Consider the following 20,368-nt stretch of genomic DNA (forward strand, 5'->3'; position numbering starts at 1 on the left):
TTTTTTTTCTTTTCTTTTATGCTTCAGTTATTGCGTATTTTTTTAAAATATCACCATGGTATTTCTCTTTTTTCACATGTGCTAGTTTCTGATTTTTTTTGGTTAAATGTGCTAGTTTTTTTTATATATATATAAAAATCAGCTTAAATGGTGTATTTTGCATTGCATGGTAAGTATTAAGAGATGGCCTATCCATTTGATTGATTTGATGAATGATTTGGTATAATCAAGGGTCGGTGTCTAAGGATGTCTGAATTAAAATTAGATGGCACAATGGGACAGAAAACTGCCACAAAGTGTAAAGCACACAAATTCCCACTTCAATAACATCCCATGCTAATCTCTATTAATCATATAAATATATAAAGTTAAAGAAGAAAGAATATGCCAACAAGTTAATGCTTCAAGCATATGCTTGGAAGATCCCCTCCCACAAAGTCTAACCCTTTTCTTTCCTTTAAAATCTCAATAATCTCTCCTTCATCCATTCCCTCTGAGAAATCATTCATGGCCTCCATTTAGATGACAGCTGCAAGAAATCCTGATGATGGCAAACATTAGCAAGATCAGCAGTGATGATGAAGGTGATGAAGATTGGATTCATCAGGGGGTATGGTTGAAGTTGTAGGACATTTATGCATCGAATTTGGGCAACTGAGGATCCTTTGGCAGCGCATCTAGAATGAGATGCTTATGGCTCTAGAATATATGTCGCCAGTAGTATATTGCTGGTTTGGTTATGTAAGAAAAGAAATGTTTTCCAGTTTCTTTTCTTTTCTTAATGTCTGAATACTGAGCTCTTATAATCAAATGCTATGGCAGCAGTTCTTGCTAGATAGGGCTTGTTAATGGGTTTTCTCCTTGTCACATATTTTAGATTCCTTGTATGTTAAGATACTAGAGTTTGAACAGGATTTTACTCTGGCGAAAGTTTAACCCCATCGAAGCTCACACAATGATAATCCATGAGTAGAACAGATGCAATCCAATAGCCAAGCCAAGAGGTGAAGCCCTAGGGGATGCAGAGCAAAGTGAAACGGAACCAATCTAACACTGTAATAGCAAGAAAGTTTCTGCTTACAAGGAACACGATGTCACACTGAATAGTGAGATAAGATCAAGACTTTCTACGAGAAAAAGTTTGAACTCTACGAGAAAAAGTTTGAACTAGTTAGTAGTAAAAGTTTTAATACATTTTCCAGAGGACTATAGCTACTAATTCAACATATCCAAGCATGATAAAGACTGCATACCACGAAAGGCACGACTATTGTATTCAGATTGCATCCCACAGTACCTCTTGCCAGGAAAACAAAATCACTAACTGGAAATGTACTTTACCCTTGTTTCTCCCCCAATCATGCATTTGATTTCAACCCCACAAATCCCTGCGAAAAGAGGTGACGAGAAAGGTTAAGCAAATTGTGTGTTAATTTTGAGATGGAGCAAACCGATTGCCAATATAAACAAGGTAGCGTTGAGTAGATTACACAATGCATTATGGATCCGTATAAATTCCAGCTTAGCTCAGATTCGTCACCTAAGAATTAACTCATGCTTGAGAAAAGTAGCAAAAGTAAGCTTCGATTTTACACGTTTTAGCAAAAATCTTCCAGTCACCTCTTTACCATGATTGATCGTTGTTTCCTACAATATGAGCTTGAAGCCTGTTGAGAGGAAATCATCCCTAAAAGGAACAAGGTTAAAATAATGAGCAATTATGGCACAACAGGCTATTCATTTATCATTAAGATTTAGTTAAATCTCAAATTCTCACATAAGAATACTACTGGATTGCCCTAATTGCAATAAATTGTAGAAGGAAATATAGCAAATTCTATTCTCGGAAGCATTGCAAACAAAAGATACTGAATGCTTATTATAACAAGTATGTGCCCATCATCTGCAAACATTTTCCAAATGAAGAAATGATATATAACCTCTTCTTCACTGTCTTCCTTTCCTTCTTCGGTGGCCGTTCCAGCTTCGGTCGAAAAAGGGCTATTCAAACATAAAATTGCTTCGAACTTCCCCTCCTTCCATCCTTCAATCACAAAATCAACGACTCTTTTCTTCTCTGTACCGTACCAAACAAGCCTTTCATATCCAATTCCAACAAAACAGCCTTACCTTTCTTTGAATAACCAAAAAGTCTCAGATAATCATAAAAATCGAAAACACCTTATTCCAAGATTCCTCAGCCCCATATTCTTTCATAACCCAAACATCAACACCCACATTTTCAAAATGAGCACAAACGCACAAGCAACCACCCAACACACCTATATCCAAACCAGACATATCCCTCCCGTAATCCGGCTGCGGCAACTCTCTAAACCCATCAACTCCAAGATCAAAAACCAACAATCATTGTAGGACAACATCTAAAATCATCAAACCTACTAGCAATCCAATGCAATGCTCCCCTAACATAAACACCCATATAATGACCAGTCCTCAAAGATAAGGCATCTTAATAAAACAGGACAAATATTTCTTTGCGCTATATATTATCATTTCAGATTCTTCCACATTAGCATCTGGTGGAAATTGAATCATAACCAAACCCATATGCTCTTCCAAAAGCCCTATCTTTATCCGAGACAAGCAAACCAAGATTATTAAAAATGCAAGGGAAAAAAGATATCTCTTTATATTCCTTTAGCCATGGATTACATACAAAAACGGCACCACTTGCATAGGCTACAGTAAATAAACCATTACAAGAACCGATCAAGAGAACACTTTGGTTCGGGATTGTCATACGTGGGTTTTCTCCCAAGGTGACTGGGTTGTGTCCAGGACGAAGAGCGTCAAAATCAACTGATAAAAGGCGGCCATTTTTATCTAAGACGGAAAGGGCGTTGTTTGTGTTGGTTTTGATCGAATTGTTCACGTGGATCTTGATGCAAGCACTGCTGCCTATCAAAGAACGCCATTGTTTTGACACAAATATACAAGCGTAGGAGCGTTTGGATGCCTAATTTGGAGAGAATTCCGGTTATGACTTCTGGTGGCATGTAGCTCGACATTATTTTGGGTCTTGATTTTGTGAGAATTTCTTATGCTACTGGATATTGATACAGGGTTTTTTGGGTATATACACCGTTTTTGGGTATATACACCGTTTCTGGGCTCACGGGCTCATGTCATTGGACTCTATATTCTATACCCATATGATTTCTAGGTTTATTTCCATCAAAGGTCTTCTTAACAAATTTTTGGAGGTTTTTTTTTTATTTAAATGTGTGTTCAGTAAAATATTTTTTAATTAAAAATATATTAAAATAATTTTTTTATATTTTTTATATAAACACATTAAAATTATAAAAAATAATTAATTTAATATTTTTTATAAAAAAACAATTTAAAAAACACTTTGAAAAAAACAATTTAAAAATACTTTAAAAAATAAAATCTACGAACAACTTCAGTGCCAAATAAACATTAAATAAAGGTTTAAATTATAGTTATTTAACTCGATTGAACTTTGCGTATTAACCTAGAAAATTAATGACCCAAAAACTAACTTGATTAAGTTTTTAATTAAGTTAAATATGATTATGAGACTTTATTTTTAAAAAAAATTACAAATAATTTTAATAAAAATAATTTTCTTGAATTAATTCGATTAACAATCAAGTCAAAATTCAATTTGAATTTTTTCAAATTTTCAAAACAATATCAGTTTAACTTGAAAAAAATAAAACAACTTCCTTTTAATTAATTAGGGTAACTCACCCAACCCAACCTGTAAGTCGAGCCTTGAGTTCGATCGGGTTTAATGACTTTATTGTATTGTACTTCAGTTACATGCATTTGCATGCCAAATTACAGAGAATAAATTTCATAATGCTTGATGTATTGCCTGAGTCCCAATACTAATGGATTAACTTGTTACCCCTTCGGAAGAAAAATAAAAAACCCTACAGATTGATATCAAACCAATGATTTTATTTTACAATACAACTGACTGGAGAGTTTGGAGCTGCAGTTATTATTGTTGCTTTGAGTGGGAAGAATGTCACACCCAGAAAGTTTAATATCTGATGTGTTTTCCGGCAGGAAACAAATGATTTTTAGGTTTACCTAGAGCTTGCTAGATGGAACCCCAGCTGGTGCATTTCGGGATTTCTTTTCGACAGCTCGGGAAACCTGCTTGACTTCATCTTTTGGAAGGTGGCGAGGACGGCTCAGCCAAAGTCCCCCGTCAACAATGAGAGTGGTTCCATTGATGTATTTACCTTTAAAATTTAAACAAGGGGATGAGTTTCTCAACCAAAGAAGAAAGTTAACATTTCTCACCAATTAGCTGTTCTCTTGTGCCCAAAAAAAAAGGAAGTCCAAAAGAATTAACATTCGGTGCATTTTATAACAAAAAATGCTGGCAAAGTACATGAAATTTGAAGACAAAATGAAAAGGCCAAACTAAATATTGCACATCCACAGGAAACGATTACTGCAAGTCTGTAAAATACTTCAATAAAACTCTGTTGAGTTGAGTTGAGTTGAGTTGTATCAGAAAAACTAATGGAAACCATGAATTTTCACATACATTAAGAAAACAAAGCCTATAGGAGTTAGATCTCAACACCGAATGTATCTCAATACTGAATGTAAGGAATCCATTGTTCTCAAAGTTCCCGTTGAACTTGTTAATATCAGATGCGAAGATAGATTTTAGTTTGAGAAGTGACAAGTGATTAGACAGTTCCAGTGCACTGACAAGTTGGATGATGTGCAAGCATGAAGGCTCGCTACTAGATACTGTTGGAGACAGACAAATTGGAGAAGTGGGAAATCCAAAAATAAACACTTAGAATCGAATAGGATTCACTAACCAGCATCAGAAGCAAGGTAGAGAGCGGCCATAGCAATGTCCCATTTCTCTCCTAGTTTATACAGAGGCATGAAATCTTTAGCTTTGCTATTTATCTCTTCCGGAACAAGCTTACTCATGCCAGGAGTGCCACTAATGGGGCCCGGAGCGATCCCATTCACCCTAATATCATAGTCAGTACCCCACTCCAGTGCCAAGTTTCTACCTATGGCGTCAACAGCTGCCTGTTTGGAAAATGAAACTTTAAGAAAGCTTAACTTGACATGCAAAATATACAAAGTACCCATTAGTCCATTTGGCGGACCTTCGCTGCAGCTACGTTTATTTGATACCAAGCTGCTGTATAGTGTAAGGTAGCACTTATATTTAAAATTATTCCACCTCCAGATAAGCTTTGTCCAAGCCCTCCTTTCTTGAGATAAGGAAGTGCTTCATGGCACATTGTGAAGGTGCCAACAGCATCAATATCCAAAACTGCAAGAGGGGAGATAGAAGAACAATAGGATTTTGGTCAAAACCAGACAGAGCCTATAGCTGATAAGTGGGCCCAGAGCTAGTTACAGTATCAAAGGATAATATAATCAATTCATAAAAGATTATACATAAAATCTCATTTTTGCTTAGCGCTCCAGTGAACCTTTACCTCAACGCTTTGACTAACCTGTTATGGATCAATTGATTTCGATGGTCATCATTTAATTTTTACCATCTTAATCCCTTAAAGTCCTTACTAAAACTCAAAGGCATGTCCAACATCCTAACCAAATGGCCCCTTATTACATTTGAAGAAATAAAAATGGAAAAGATCTCTGATTATCAGTGAAGTTCTTTAGGAATGTTCATTTCCATGCCATAAACAGTGAAAGTGCTAACAGGATCGATATCCAAACTGTGAAGGGTAGATACAAACAATAATCTCAGCTTTGCTTAAAGACACCAGCAAACCTTAGCTCATTCTCACTACTGGGACAAATCTCTTATTAATTCTATTTTGTCATTAATTTTTCACATTCACCATCCTTTTTTGGGAATCCTATCTAAAAACTAAAGGCACATCCAATCATCCAGAAGAATGCCATGAAACCAAATGCTCCAGTTTGAACATAAAAAAAGATCTTTTAATTACTGCTGAAATTCTTTATGAAGGTTCAGTTCCGCACATAAAGGGTGATTTTAACCCAGCAAACTCCCAAGTAAAATCAGCTATGGCAAAAGACTGTCCAAATTCTATCAAATTTCTATCTCAACTTCGGTATGTTCCAGACTAGCAGTTGTTACAATGCAAAAGAAGTTCTTAAACCTGTTCGAAATCCATTAGGAGACAAATCCTCAGGAGATACAAGAAAGTTGCCAGCTGCACCATTCACCAGAATATCAATCTTGCCAAAATGTTTAAATGCTGATTCAAGAACTCTTTTTGCATCTTCCTGCTTGCGAACATCCCCCTCAAATCCAGCAGCCTGCAGATATCACAGCAAAATGAATGCAAATTTGAGATAAAAGACCACTGAAAGTTTGATGTATTATAAAAAAGCGCTGAAGAGTATCCAATGAATAATCAATGAAATCTATGCCACGAGTTCTCCATTAAACCCAGGAATGGTCCCTCCACGTATCAAATGATTAAACGGAGAAATTCAGACAGCAATGCTTCTTCCATCAGAGTCATTCCCTACGAGTTTAACATTTGCAATTATTCTAATAAAGCTCCCTACTTTCAGTAAGTTTACTGTTATAAATCAATCCTAAACTATACGCAACAGACAATGATACAAACCCAGAAGTTGAAAACACTGTCTTCACACAAAACTAAAACATGAATCAAACACAAGACAGGGAAAAGAAACTTTTTGCAATAAAATTAACTAAAGCTCCCTACTTTCTGTATCTCTATAAGGAAACATAGAATCGAATGATTTAAACACTGTCCTAACACAAATGAAACATAGGCCATGGAAAACAAGCAACTTTTACTGAGAAATGAAACAAACATATATATAAAAAAAAAAAAAAACCCAGAAGGAAAAACCAAAAATCTTACAGAAATCCCAAGTGATTGCAGATTAGCAACAGCAGAATCAACAACTTGCTTGCGCCTACCCATGATGGCAACAGAGGCACCATGTTTACCAAATTGTGTTGATATTTCAAACCCAATTCCTGATCCACCTCCTGTTATCAAAGCTACCTTTCCTTTCAGGATATTTGCTTTAAATGGTGATTCCATTTGATTCTCGATTCTTGATCAAACAAAAATTGCTCTCTCTCTCTCTAGAACACCCCCTGGTGGCCGGATCTTCTCCTGTCTACTTCTGTACATGGAAGAGCTTGTGCCCCATAGGAGAAGTAAGAGAGTAAGTTACCGGTTTGGTCCTCCAAGTTTTCTATTTCGTTCATTTTAATAGTTTGCTAGATCTTAACACCTTATACTTTCAATATATGGTTGTTTGGTCCCTTTATTTGATATTTGGTTTAAACTCAGCCAGATAAGTTGACTCGGAAAACCAAAGAATCCAACACATATACATTAAAACTTAATTAATTTAACTTATTTTTTAGTGATTCACTTGACCATCTAAATCAAGTCAAGTTAAAGCTATTTTTTAAAGAAGAAAATTATGTTGTTTTAATTCATTGTTGTAAAATCTGGATTGGATAGTTTTAAAACTCGATTTGATCTGGTGACTTGACCTGAAATTTGGTTGATTCGAAACTGAAATCAGGTTGAGTTTAAGAAAAAATAAGAAAAGTTAAAAATTCAGGTGACCCAACGGGTTGATCAGGTCAGAAACTCGTTGATTATTTATTTTTTTAACAAAAATAACATCATTTTGATTTATAAAAAAAAAAATTAGAATTAATCTGAATGACCATGTAACTCGATCAAAACATAATGATCAAAATAAACCTGATAATCGAAGTAAAACTCATAACCTAGATCTTGAACATGTCAACTATTAGACTAGGTTTAAATACTCCGCTGGACTGGATGGCAGGTAGCCAGGTATTTTAGATTGAGTTGAAAATAAATAAATAAATAAATAGTTTGATCTATGAGGTCATAGTTTTAAAACCTGGACCGGCCCGGAGGGTCGACCCGGGAACCGGCCGACCGGACCGGTCCGGGTCTAAGTAAAAACTCGTGGGAGAGTTGGCCCGCGAAACCCGGTCGACCCGGCGGGTCGACCCGGAACTCAGGTAAACCCGGCTGAGACCCAACCTCTTTTTTATATATATACATGGACGTGAAACGACGTCGTTTAGGACTCTCATTTCCTATTTCTATATTTTCTTAGAAACCAAATTGAGCAGAGGATTTCAAAGTAAATTAGGAAACATTTAAGCACCAATCATTTAATAAAAAGATATCTTCGCACCAATAGAAAGAAATTACAAAGCCCTTAAATTTCAATTCAAAGAAAACAAAAGGAAGAAAAAATCATAATTTTAAATCGGCGTGAAAAACATAAAAAATCTCTTTTTGAGCATCAAAAACTCTGTTTTTTATGACAAAACAATTTTCTTGGAATATCTAAGAAGATATTGCCCCTTTAGGTTCACTCACAACGTTCCTATCATCCGTGTATCCACTCAAAAGCCTTATCAGAGAGCTCACCTCAGCTGCCATGTTCACAAAAAAAGAGCTCAGTTTCTTCTTCTTCACAACAGCAGCAACAGCAGCTAAAAAGACAAGAAGAATGGGTGATCTGTGTTAAATCGGAAGTCATATGTTAATGTATATGAGAGGGGAGTTGGAGTATATATAGAGGGATAAATATATGTCATGTTATGAAAATTTAGAAAAGTGGTTAGTGTTGATTATTATTGTGTGAATTTTGAATTTTCTAATGCTCCTTTGATTAATTGTTTCATTAATTGTTTTAATTTAATTTCATTTAATTATGGTATGCGGATGGAGTTGGGGAGGAGAATTCAAAGAATGGGAGCCGCCTAAATAAATGCTAGCATTTAATATTTTGATATACCAGTTGACATTTTTGGCAGTGTGTTTGGTACTGCAGTAGTTGTTGTTTGAAAAAAATTGTTTTATAAAAAGTACTTTTAGTTGAGGTTGGTTTGGAAAAATATATGTTTGGTTAAAACTGTGGTTGAAATTGAGGTTGAACAAAAAATAGTTTAATGTGTTTGGTTAAGAATGCTTTTAAAATTGAGGTTATAAAATAATTTTAAAAAATATATATTAATATTGATGGTTTTTAATTTAAATATTGTAGATTAAACTATTGCTATTACATCATGAAATAAATAATACTTTATATAAAATATTTTTTATTATTCCATTAAACTATCTACAATTCCATCACGTATTAAATACTTCCGACAAGAACTACAGTTTTCTTGGTTTCTTAAGAGCGCAACAACATTAGGTAAAATATAATTAGGAACAAAATTGGAATTGCGATCAAATTCTGCAAATGCTACGTCATCAAGCGATCTATGTTTAATTTATGTAGTGTCATTGAATAATGTTTAACACTAATTTTTCGAATAAAACACAATTAAAAATAAAAAAATAATTTTTTTATTTTACTGGGTCGGACCCGGTTCAATGCATTTTTAGCTTTGGACCGGATTCGGTCCGACTGGAACAGTAGAGAGTGCCTCCACTGTTCAGTGATTCCTCCACCGTAAGAAGCAGCAAAATTGTGCTTCTAGAAAACCCGCGGCACAACCATATTTCTGGTGGGTTCTACCAACATAAACTTGCATTTTTTCTTTAACCAAATAATAATATCTGGACTGCGGGTGAATCTCACCCGTAATTATATTACCAAACAGCCACTAATACTGACATATTATGTGAGGTTTTGTGGAGGGTGAGGATATTTTTATAGACCTTTGGTTCAGTAAATGAGAGGAAAAAAAAGAAAAAAGAGCTTGAACTTTATTCGAATTTTGCAAATTCTTTAATTAGTTTAGTTTTTTTTTTATTTGAGTTAACTCAAATTAATTTATCTAATTCATAAACCGATTATTAAACTAAATTATCTATCAGATCGAGTTTTAAAACTATCCATCGAGTTTCAAAGCACGAGGTAACGATTCGGATTATTTTTACCTGAGGTCGAGGCTAAATAAACAAGGCCGTAGCCCATGAAAATACTTGAAATGGTCGGCACGGCAGGCACATATTTCCAACAAATCTAGAAGTTCTGTTGATATTTATAAAACCCTAACCTCATCATCAACCGGCGCAAGCGAGCCAACCCTAGCTATAGCCACCAAATCATTAACACTATCTCTTCCTCTTCAAAATCCATGGCTAGAAAACGAAAGCTCGACTCCAAATCCACCGAAACAGCAGAAGAACCGCCGAAGAAACAACAGCAACAAGAAGAACCACCAAAGGAAGAACCTCAAGAAGAAGAAGTAGAAGTAGAAGAGGAGGAAGAAGAAGAATATGAAGAAGTGGAAGAGGAGGAAGAAGATAATGAAGATGATCCAGATGGAGAAACCAATCAAAACGCTCAGATCTCAGCTGTTGAGAATCTAAACGACGACGATGACGAAGACGAGGAGCCGATTGAGAAACTTCTTGAACCGTTTGGAAAAGACCAGTTGATTAATTTACTTCGTGAAGCAGCGGATGGTCACCGAGATGTTGCAGATAAAATCCGGCAAGTAGCTGACCAAGATCCGGTGCACCGGAAGATTTTTGTTCATGGGCTTGGTTGGGATACGAATGCTGAGGCTTTGATCAATGCGTTTAAGCCTTATGGTGAGATTGAGGACTGTAAAGCTGTGTGCGATAAGGTTACGGGGAAATCGAAGGGTTATGGGTTTATTTTGTTTAAGAAAAGGAGTGGGGCGCGGAATGCGTTGAAGGAGCCGCAGAAGAAGATAGGGAATAGGATGGCAGCTTGTCAATTGGCTTCTACTGGTCCGGTTCCACAGTCCAGTGCTGGACCCTCTGGGCCGATCGCTGCTGCTGCGCAAACACAGCAGCCGGTTTCGGAGTATACGCTGAGGAAGATTTATGTGAGTAATGTGGGAGCAAATTTGGATCCTCAGAAGCTGATGAGTTTCTTTTCGGAGTTTGGAGAGATTGAAGAAGGACCATTAGGGCTTGATAAAGCGACTGGGAAACCGAAAGGGTTTTGTTTGTTTGTTTATAAGACAGTTGAGAGTGCTAAGAAAGCGTTAGAAGAGCCACATAAGAGTTTTGAAGGGCACATTTTGCATTGTCAGAAAGCTGTTGATGGGCCAAAACATGCGAAATCGCAGAAACCACCACAGCAACATCATAATATGCAAAGCTCGCATTACCAGAGGAATGATGGAGGTGGGTATGTTGCTAGTGGGGGTCGTGGTGGTCATTTAATGGCCCCGGCTGCTGCTGGTGCTGGGATCGGGTTTAATCAGAGTGCTGCTGCTCCTGCTTTGAACCCTGCACTTGGACAGGCGCTGACCGCATTGCTTGCCACTCAGGGTGCTGGACTGGGAGGGCTCACTAATTTGCTTGGGACTTTGGGGTCTGCCGCGGCTGTGACCCAGGGTGGTGTACCTAGTGCAGCTCATGGAATGCAGGGTGCCTATGGGAACCAGGCGAGCATAAGTCCTGGAGTGATAGGAGCTTATGCGAATCAGGGAGCTATGCAGGGTGGATATCCAAATCAGCAGATGGGACAGGGTGGTTCTGGGAGAGGACAACATGGGCAATATACCCCTTATATGGGTCACTAGGTGTCCATCAGGTATAATAGTTATTCCGTACTTATTGAAATGCTACAGGATTTCACACATGGATTGGGACTTTAGAACCTTTAGAGGATGCATATCATGGAAGAAAGTATAGCTCTTCCTGTATCATGTATTTATCAAAAGATTGCAGGCTGCAATAGAAGTTTTGCAGGGTTTATAGCACTAGGCAAAAAGAAGCCATTTTCAGTTTGTGGTTAGTCATTTTGTAGTTTTTCATGCATTTAATGACCACTTCAAAGTTCAAACACTTTTAGCGTTTAATGCACTATATTTCAATGCTAACATTTATTGGTAGTCGGTTTTTTCAGACTTGGTTTTCCACTCGGAGGTAAGGACACTAGAAATTTTCTTTGTCCGACTTCATTTACTTTTAAGTCTTCACTTGCTTCAGTATTTAAATAGATATTTCCGTGATGCTTTAACCAATTTGTGAAAAATTCTGGCCTGAAAATTTTTCTTGAGAAATTGTTTTTATGTTTTCTCATTCATTTTGCAGATCCCAAATAGGTGCATCAGTCTTTTAAGTACTGGCCTGCTGATTCTTCTGAAGTTTATGGAGCTTATGCAAATGAAGTCTTTATAAATATGACCAAAAGTTACTCTTTGCTGCAAAGGCCAGAATCTTAAAATGTCAAATGATGTTTATGTTTTCTCCATTTCCCGCGCCTTTTCTTTTTTAAAATATGTATTTGAGTTTCAGTATTTGGTTTAAAAGCTTTGGGAACAATTTGACTACTTTCAAGTATCTGTGTACTCTTTGAAGTCAATGATGTTGAACAAAACTATTTATTTACTTTCAGTTACTTGGTTTTAAGTGTTCTAATGCACATGGTCTTGTTCTCTTAAAATGAATACTTTCAAATGTTTCATCAACTGAATCTATTTGCGTTGAAATGATGTTATGTTTAGAACACTGAAACTTTGCTGTGATCTATAGGTGCAATCGCCTATGATGCACCCTGTATTCAAATTTGAAAATCATTTGATTGTGCATAGCAAATATGATAATGTAACAAAGACTGCTTATAATCTCTTTGGAAGTGTTCTGTTGTGCAGGTTGAGAGTTCCTAGCCCTCACCAGCTGGCTTCGAGTAATATTAGGAATTTTCTTTCTGGGTGTGTGTGTGTGTGGCTTTTGGAACTTTTAACATCAGTTGACCACTCTGAATCTGTAAAATTATGTCTTGTGATGCAAAAAATGGTTTGACAACTTTTTTCTGAGCAGTTTTAGTAGTCTGTGGTTTTATGGTGTGGAACTGTTTTAACTGGTGGTTTTTCTGTGGTATTGTAACTTAAAATTGATCGAAGTGTTTACTCCCACAGATGTATTAGAGTGTGCGTTTGTATTGAAAATAAGTTTGACAACTTTGACAAGAATTGGTGCTTTTTCCCCCTTGCATCAGTATTAGGTTGCTCTGGAAAAATCTTTGCTTTTATGATATGAGGGTGATTTAGGTTGTGATTTATTTGGGACAAAGTTACCATATATGTTTTGAAGTAGTTTTTTTTATCAAATACTCTTGAAGGCAGCATACCTTTTTGAAGCCCCTTGAGTAGTGCTTTGCGCAATCTAAACCCTGCCAGTTTTAAAATCAAAACAATTGTATAACTTCTGTTATTGGGGGTGATGCTACCTGAGAGAAGCTCGAGATTTGTCTCTATAACTATTCGAGATTTGTTAAACTGGTTTCATGTATTTGAAACACCAACACTGCATATGAGGCCCACAGAATGCGTGACATTATGGATTTGCTGGTCACTGTTCCACAGAATAACTGGTGGTTGCGAGGGAGTCAAAAGGTGAGAAATCAGCTGTAATGATTCTTTAATTGTCCAAATGAAGTCTGTTAATTTGTTGTGCATTGCAGTACATGAGTCCATAGAATTGCATAGGCCTTGTCTAGAGTCTTGTGGCCCGCCCCTGCTAGTTTTTAATTAAGTTGGTTGAGTTAAAGTGGGAGTCAAAAGCATTTTGTATTCAAGTCTTCAACCTTATAACCATGTGATAGAAGGAAATAATTTCTGGAAGTGAGTCAGAAGATAATATATTAGTTCAAATACAATTCTTTGTTTCTCCCAATTAAGTTTGTTAGTGTTATCCTCACATTGTATTACACGAGTATATAGAATTTCATAGACCGTGTCTAACAATCATGTAGTGAACTTCACCCTGTTAGATTCTGGTTAAGGGTCTATTTGGGGCTGTGGTGGCGGTGACGATTTAAAGTGCTTTTCGCTTAGAAATGTATAAAAATGAAGTTTTTTTATTTTTTTAAAATTATTTTTGACATCAGCATATCAGAACGATCTGAAAACATAAAAAAATTATTTTAAGCAAAACAAAAGGTTCAAAATTTTTAGGAACGCGGTTTGTGTTCCCAAACATGCTCTAAGTTTGTTGAGTTGGATTTTGCGGTTCTTTCTTTGTTTCTCTCTTTTATTTTCTGGTGTGTCTGAATGCATGCATGGCAACTATACCCTTGTTTGCATTTTGTTACCCTTATCATTTTCAGCATTCCATTATCATCATGCTAAAGACAAAAGAATGACCTATAATTTGTTCATAAAAGAGTAAATTAATATTATTTAAGATATTTTTGGGGGGTTACATGTAATAACCCTCTTTCTATTTATTGTTATGTTACAAGCCATTTCCATAAATACATGGGGAAAAAAAAGTTATGAACTTAACGAAGTGACATCTTTCACTGAAAACACGTGGGAGCTGAAAGCTAGTATGTTCTACCACAGGTTTCAAAGTTTAAGTTACTTCACTCTGTTGTGTTCATATTTTGATTCTGAATGCAGTTGATATGGCTTCTCAATGTGAAATTTTTTTCAAATCTGTCAAAGTTTCCAAGTTTAAGTTACCTTTCCACTCCAGCTTTTCAGCATTATTTTCACGGAATTTCTGCATGCTTTGTCTTGAAAAACTCAACACAACTCTTTGCCTGATATTCGGATGGCTCTGCTTTAAAATTGAGACTGAAGATAAACTTGTATGCATGACTTGGGTATATACTATATAGGTTTCTGGAAGCTTGTGCCCCTTTTTACCCTTTCGAAGTGTGGGATAGATTGGGTTGATATTTGTGTCTAGCAGATTTCAGTCCCTGTGGAAGCACCCAAGGGCTTTCAAACAAGGAGGCGGCATTGGTGGGAGATGATTTGGATCGTCCACGGTTGAATGATTAAGATACCATGGCTAGCTTATCGGTGCCTCTTACGATGGTGGACTAAGGATTGCTTCCCGAAGGTTTTCATTCAATGTAGAAATTCTTCTTTAAATGGGTTGAAACCCCAAATTTTAATAATTTCTAATATTACTATTGATAAATTGCGAGTATGATTTCATTGATATTTTTCTTTGTAATTGCGTACAGTATGCCGAAATGGGTATTTACCAGAGTAAGCGAACTAGCTAAATTGATAAACTGGGTTGGTTATATTATTCCATCTTCGAGGCTTGTTAATCTGTTTTAAAGTGTTTTAATAGGTTTTTTTTTTATTTTTATATTGAAACAATGTTTTGTTTTTTATAAATAAAATGATGACATTTTAGGTTTTTTAATCAAGTGCTCCATGAAGTGAAGGGCTGACGATGCAGTGTCCCCTATTTTCAGGGGAAGTGGTAGAGAAAATGCCTCTAGCCAGAGCACCACCTAATACCAAGTAAAATTGTGTCCCTGTTCTTTTCAGTGCAAGAAGTGGCAGGCAGAGAAAATTAGTGTAGGTTTAACAACTATGGTAAAAGGGAGCACAAATCTATATTTTTCTATTTCAAAATAAAATTAAACATGGTTGATGACCGATCAATATAACCGTTTGGAAACGTGGTGCAAACCGTGTTTTTAAAAAATTCAAAAAATTTTTTTTATTAAAATTTAATATGTTTTGGATCGTTTTGATGTGCTGATGTTGAAAATAATTTTTAAAAAATAAAAAAACATTATTGATATATATTTCGGCACGAAAAATTATTTGAAAAACAACCACACTGTCAAACAAGCTATCATCAATTGTTTTTAAAATGAAATGGCATTTTTTAATAAAAAAAAATAGTTAACCTTAATTGAACCAGTAACCCAATAATTCACACCTTTTTTTTTTCAAATCAAACCCCGTACCAGACCACACAATCATGCAATTACCTGGAAAAATTAATTGGACTTGAATTGAATTTGAGGGACGACATTGAATAACATAGAATAGGTTCAGGTCATCACTGATAAGTGATAACCTTTTGTTTATGGTTTGGGATGAAATTGAGAAATGCAAAAGGACTTGCTTGTTATTTTCCATAAAGAAGCATATTGTTTGCACTTTATTGAGAGAAAAAAAAACGTGGGAAGCAGGAAGCATTTGCACGTGCATCCTTCCTCGGCGGAAAGCGTAGGCACATCCTCGTATGCACACACATCATGCCTCACTATAACTAGGAACATTTCACCTTGCCAGTGCTTCTGTGCTGCCGCCGCCGCCGCCGCACATGTTTTTGCCCTTTTTGGTTTAAATTAATCTTTACAGTTTACTTTAACCATAAAATATAAATGTAAAACATGGTTTAGGGTTTATTTAGATTAATATTTGGATTAAAGAGTTGAAAACTAAAATAATTATTAATTTTTTTAAAATAATTAAAATAACAATGAATTAAAGAGTCGGGTTTGGACCATACCAGCAAATTAATTAGGATTTTTAATCAAGTTAACCAAGTTTTTTTTTTTTTTAACTCTGGCTATCCAAATCATAATGCGAAGGAATTCAAAAAATTATAAAAACTTTACTTTCACATCTTGATTTATGATAATTAAGAAGGAAAATACCGTTGCTAGGCTGGATCAATAATTTGTGTCCCTAGAATTACAAGAAAAAAGAAATGGTGATAAGGGAAATGATTTTCGTATTAAAATTATGAAAATATATTTATTTTTTAAAAAACATTGTTTATATTTTTCTTTTTAATCTTTTACTTGAGCACTAATCAATCACAATATTATATTTTGAAAAGAAAATATTTTTAAAGAAAAAGAGAAAGGCAACAATTGGAATGTGGGTACAGTTAGGAAGTGACACTGCCCCACTAACAACTCACTGCCAAACAAAATGGACTTCTGTAGATTCAGATCAGATCATGCCTGTAAGTACATAAACCTTAAAATCTCATAGATTCTCTTGCTTCTTCTGTCAGAATTTCCGATTTTCTCCTGCTGTCCTTAGGATAAAATCACCTGTCCTTTCTTTCAAAAGTTTCGTACAAATTGGTTTATTGTTAGTCTTGTTGCAAGGCTCACTTCTTTCACATACATTTGTTTTCCCTTCTGGGATCTCGTTGTTTTTGCTAGAGAATGTTCTTCTCTGGTCCTTGCAGCAACATGAGCTGATGTTTTTTTAGTCTTTTTGCCCTCTTTCTGGTATCTGTTTTCTCTTAGAGTGTTAAATTCGATTTCTTTATTTATCTGGGTTTCATTCGTTTGATCATTATATTGGTTTTATTCGATCATATGTTTTGGTTTTGAGTTTTGATCCTGTTTCTAGCTCTTTGTCTATCAAGTTTTTGTCGTTGACATGCTGCATTTTTATTAGATTAAGAGAGAGATTGGTCAGTGAAACTGGTCTTGATCCGTGAAGTGGAATGAATAATAAGTGGTGTAGCTAGATTAGATTGATAGTGAAAGGGGGGAAACAACCAATGGGGTCTCAAGGTGGCTCATTTGAAGAAGAAAATCCAGAGTCTCTGATGGGGCAAGGCTCATTGTGCAGCCTGACACTTGATGAGGTTCAGAACCAGTTGGGGAACTTGGGGAAACCATTGGGGAGCATGAATCTTGATGATCTTCTCAAGAGCGTAGACAATGTGGGTGCTTGGTCTGCACCTATGAATCGACAAGGGAGCCTAACATTGTCAAGGGATCTGAGCAAGAAGACTGTTGAGGAGGTATGGAGAGATATACAGCAGCTGGATAAGAAAGATGATGATAATCCAGGGAGGAATGCTCCTTTCGGTGAGATGACTCTTGAGGACTTCTTGGTTAAGGCAGGGGTGGTTACGGAGTCGACTCCGGTACAACAACAGGAAAGTAATCAATGGATGCAATTCCAGCTTCCTTCAGTGCAGCAGCCAGTGTATCAAAATAACATGATGACAGTTGTGGATGCAGCATATCCTGATTCCCAAATGAACATATCCCCATCTTCTTTGATGGGGACTTTGTCGGACACGCAGACTCCTGGGCGGAAAAGGGTTGCTCCAGGAGATGTGGTTGAGAAGACCGTTGAAAGGAAGCAGAAGAGGATGATTAAGAACCGGGAATCCGCAGCTCGTTCACGTGCAAGGAGGCAGGTTGGTTTTTCCATTTGGAGTTTCTCTGTGCATGTAACAGTTTGATACTTCATTCAAATATGTGCAAAGGGTGTTGATATTTTGATGAAATTGAACATCAGGCTTATACACACGAGCTGGAGATTAAGGTCTCTCATCTAGAAGAGGAGAATGAAAGACTTAGAAAACAGGAGGTAGGCTTCATTATCTTTCCACTGGCTACTTCTTTGAAATTCATGCTTGCCTGCAACCACTTGTTTTACTTTTACAGTGCTATAATCATCTTTAGTAGTTTGAATGTTCTAGCAAGGCTGCATTAACCCTGGTACATTGTGTTTGTCCCACAAATAATAAACCTAGCACATTGTACACCAGTGGTTTATGACTTAGCACAGAGCAACTCCAACACAATCACACTTCTAATCACGTTTTTGAATTTGAAAAATCGCCTGCATTCAGTCCCTGCTGTCTCATTGAAAGTTCAAAGTACTAACAGACTATGATATTAGACATACTGTTATGCCCTTTGTCTCTGATTACCAGTAGTGTGCTCATGTACATTACTGCACTTACATTGGCATGGATCTCAAGTTCAATGAAGCTGGTGTGTTGTTACCATAATGCTGTATCAGATTACTTGACTTTCCGTAGGCATAGAGAGTAACTCTAAAACTTCAGTCTGTGATGAACTGTTGTGTTGCCGGTGGCTCCTGTGGCCACATCAAGGCATATGACCATGATTAAAATCCTATACCAGTACTCAACCGATTGGCTAAGGAAGTGGGAAAATTACGAGAGCAGAAGATTCTGAACTCACTTGATCCTCGTCTCTTGAACTCACTGAAACCAAGCCAACGGAGATTGGCTTCCTATCCGAAACATTGTTCATTGGGTATAGAACAAGACTCAGGACCAGGTAATGGGGCACAGAAGAAGTTCTTGCTGTTCCTCTATGCCGTTGCTGCTATGAGCTAAACATGTATATGATTTCATTTCCTTACAGATTACACAACAATATTTTCTTTACAGTGGATTTTTCCTTGCAGAAGGCGGAGAAGGTCTTGCCATGTGCGCCGCCGCCTGAACCTAAGTCTCAGCTACGCAGAACAAGTTCAGCCCCTTTGTGATACCTTATTTGCATGGCTGACAATTGTGCTGGTGCAAGCGCAAGAAATGATGACATTCTGATAGATAACCTTAGTTTTCAAATCTCTATAATGGTTGGAGGATTATACATTACAGGTTTCTACTGCTGATTTTTTTATATTGGCTTTCCTCGTGATGTCTTAAATGTACATTTTGAAATTTCGGATGTTGTTATCATGGAAACGTGACCTGCTTTCTAGCATTGTTTTAGAACTTGGATTTGCTACACGGGGCTTGAATCGATTCAGGTTAAAGAAGAATGAAAAAAACTCAGTAATTATTCTCTGGATGACGTGTCTGATCTGATTAAAACTCAATTATCAATTTATTAATTCTTTTAAATTTTTTTATCAAAATGATATTATTTTAATTTAAATAAAAACAACTAAATCATTCTAGATTGATCCTCCTAACTCGTGACTAGAATCTTATTCTTAATCAATTTCAAATCGGGTTTTAAGAATTGTTCTATATGATTTTTTTTTGGCTAAATTCATAGAATTATCTTATGATCTATATAAAAAAAAAAAGGGTAGCAAATGGTAGTTTAAATTTAAAGGTTAATTTCAATTTACTCCTTAAAATTTGAGATGAATCCGTTTTCTCTCCCTAAGATTTCAATTGTTTTAATGACCCTCCTGAGATTTCAATTAGGTATCAATGTCCCCTTTTAGGTAGCTCAAACAAGAAAAAAATAATTTTTTTTTGGTCTCTAAACTTTTTAAATTTGATCAAACATAACCTTCTTAAAATAATTGGATGAGATGAAAATTTCTAATCCAATTAAAATATCCAAACGATACAATGTGCATCATTTATATTTAAAAATATAAAATACAAAATTAAATTTTAGAGTTAATTATCTCTACCACCCTCTATTTTGGGTGTTATTACACTTTGTAGCTTGAGTTGTGAAAACCTTACACTTTTCACCCTCTATATTTCTTGTAATTGCACATTCCACCTTTCATTAAAAATCTAATGGTTGATAATTAATTAGAAATTGAGTTATCTTATGGTCAAAATAGCATAAAATGACAAGTAAAATGTCTACTTGGTATTAAAAATATTTAGTTCAACAAAATCTAATAGCTGATGAATAATATTATCAACAAATTTTTCAAAATGTATTTAGCCTATCTATGTATGTAAAGATGCAGCAAAAAATAATAAATCCAGCTTAACTCATGATACGGTCCAAAACTCGGTTACAGGTTAAATTAATTAACCAAAATTGATGCAGATCAATGAAATTATAAAATTAATGTTGTTTTGAATTTTTTTTTTTAAATTAATTATATTTTGACTGAATGGACTATATTATTAACCTATCAGGT

At 35.8% G+C, this 20,368-nt stretch overlaps 3 protein-coding genes and 1 long non-coding RNA gene across 9 annotated transcripts; 2 read left to right on the forward strand and 2 right to left on the reverse strand.

Annotated features, from left to right (window-relative positions):
• Positions 1–334: 334 nt before the first annotated feature.
• Positions 335–3,374, reverse strand: LOC112327929 (uncharacterized). The gene is made up of 2 exons (XR_002982441.2): positions 1,491–3,374; positions 335–1,388 (listed from the first exon to the last, which is right to left on the reverse strand). It is a non-coding gene; the product is annotated as an uncharacterized LOC112327929 (long non-coding RNA).
• A 559-nt stretch (positions 3,375–3,933) lies between these two features.
• LOC7479623 (peroxisomal 2,4-dienoyl-CoA reductase [(3E)-enoyl-CoA-producing]) lies at positions 3,934–8,609 on the reverse strand. Its single transcript, XM_002308805.4, has 6 exons — positions 8,457–8,609; positions 6,882–7,167; positions 6,141–6,300; positions 5,145–5,314; positions 4,842–5,064; positions 3,934–4,244 (listed from the first exon to the last, which is right to left on the reverse strand). Exons 2-6 carry the CDS (start codon positions 7,065–7,067, stop codon positions 4,090–4,092), a joined length of 894 nt encoding a protein of 297 aa, XP_002308841.1. The 5' UTR covers positions 7,068–7,167; positions 8,457–8,609; the 3' UTR covers positions 3,934–4,089.
• Positions 8,610–9,873: 1,264 nt separating this feature from the next.
• Positions 9,874–15,019, forward strand: LOC7479624 (UBP1-associated protein 2B). Of its 4 annotated transcripts, none has more exons than XR_002982258.2 (3): positions 9,952–11,556; positions 12,620–13,363; positions 14,593–15,019. XR_002982258.2 is itself a non-coding variant. In XM_002307894.4 (2 exons), the coding sequence occupies exon 1, from the start codon at positions 10,121–10,123 to the stop codon at positions 11,543–11,545; it is 1,425 nt and encodes a 474-aa protein (XP_002307930.1). In that variant the 5' UTR covers positions 9,874–10,120; the 3' UTR covers positions 11,546–11,556; positions 12,060–12,362. The 4 variants fall into 4 exon arrangements, 2 of the variants coding, with proteins under 2 accessions (XP_002307930.1, XP_024458490.1); XR_002982259.2 differs by having other exon boundaries at positions 14,667–15,019; XM_002307894.4 differs by lacking the exons at positions 12,620–13,363; positions 14,593–15,019 and adding an exon at positions 12,060–12,362 and having other exon boundaries at positions 9,874–11,556.
• A 1,546-nt stretch (positions 15,020–16,565) lies between these two features.
• Positions 16,566–19,244, forward strand: LOC7495654 (ABSCISIC ACID-INSENSITIVE 5-like protein 2). 3 transcript variants are annotated; one of them, XM_002307895.4, is made up of 4 exons: positions 16,566–16,703; positions 17,150–17,906; positions 18,008–18,079; positions 18,932–19,244. In XM_002307895.4, the coding sequence occupies exons 2-4, from the start codon at positions 17,256–17,258 to the stop codon at positions 19,010–19,012; spliced, it is 804 nt and encodes a 267-aa protein (XP_002307931.1). In that variant the 5' UTR covers positions 16,566–16,703; positions 17,150–17,255; the 3' UTR covers positions 19,013–19,244. The 3 variants fall into 3 exon arrangements, with proteins under 3 accessions (XP_002307931.1, XP_024459059.1, XP_024459060.1); XM_024603291.2 differs by lacking the exon at positions 16,566–16,703 and adding an exon at positions 16,710–16,977; XM_024603292.2 differs by lacking the exon at positions 16,566–16,703 and having other exon boundaries at positions 16,710–17,906; positions 18,935–19,244.
• The last annotated feature ends 1,124 nt before the right edge of the window (positions 19,245–20,368 follow it).

Source organism: Populus trichocarpa, chromosome 6, assembly GCF_000002775.5.
Source record: "Populus trichocarpa isolate Nisqually-1 chromosome 6, P.trichocarpa_v4.1, whole genome shotgun sequence".
NCBI lineage: Eukaryota > Viridiplantae > Streptophyta > Magnoliopsida > Malpighiales > Salicaceae > Populus > Populus trichocarpa.

Excerpts from the sequence above, each read along its gene's own strand:
- LOC7479624 (XM_002307894.4), top strand. The coding sequence starts at position 10,121 with ATGGCTAGAAAACGAAAGCTCGACTCCAAATCCACCGAAACAGCAGAA.
- LOC7495654 (XM_002307895.4), top strand. The coding sequence starts at position 17,256 with ATGGGGTCTCAAGGTGGCTCATTTGAAGAAGAAAATCCAGAGTCTCTG. Across the intron at positions 17,907-18,007 it reads GTTCACGTGCAAGGAGGCAG|GCTTATACACACGAGCTGGA; the intron begins GTTGGTTTTTCC and ends ATTGAACATCAG. Across the intron at positions 18,080-18,931 it reads AAAGACTTAGAAAACAGGAG|AAGGCGGAGAAGGTCTTGCC; the intron begins GTAGGCTTCATT and ends TTTTCCTTGCAG.
- LOC7479623 (XM_002308805.4), bottom strand. The coding sequence starts at position 7,067 with ATGGAATCACCATTTAAAGCAAATATCCTGAAAGGAAAGGTAGCTTTG. Across the intron at positions 6,301-6,881 it reads TGCAATCACTTGGGATTTCT|GCTGCTGGATTTGAGGGGGA; the intron begins GTAAGATTTTTG and ends TGATATCTGCAG. Across the intron at positions 5,315-6,140 it reads TCCTAATGGATTTCGAACAG|TTTTGGATATTGATGCTGTT; the intron begins GTTTAAGAACTT and ends CCCCTCTTGCAG.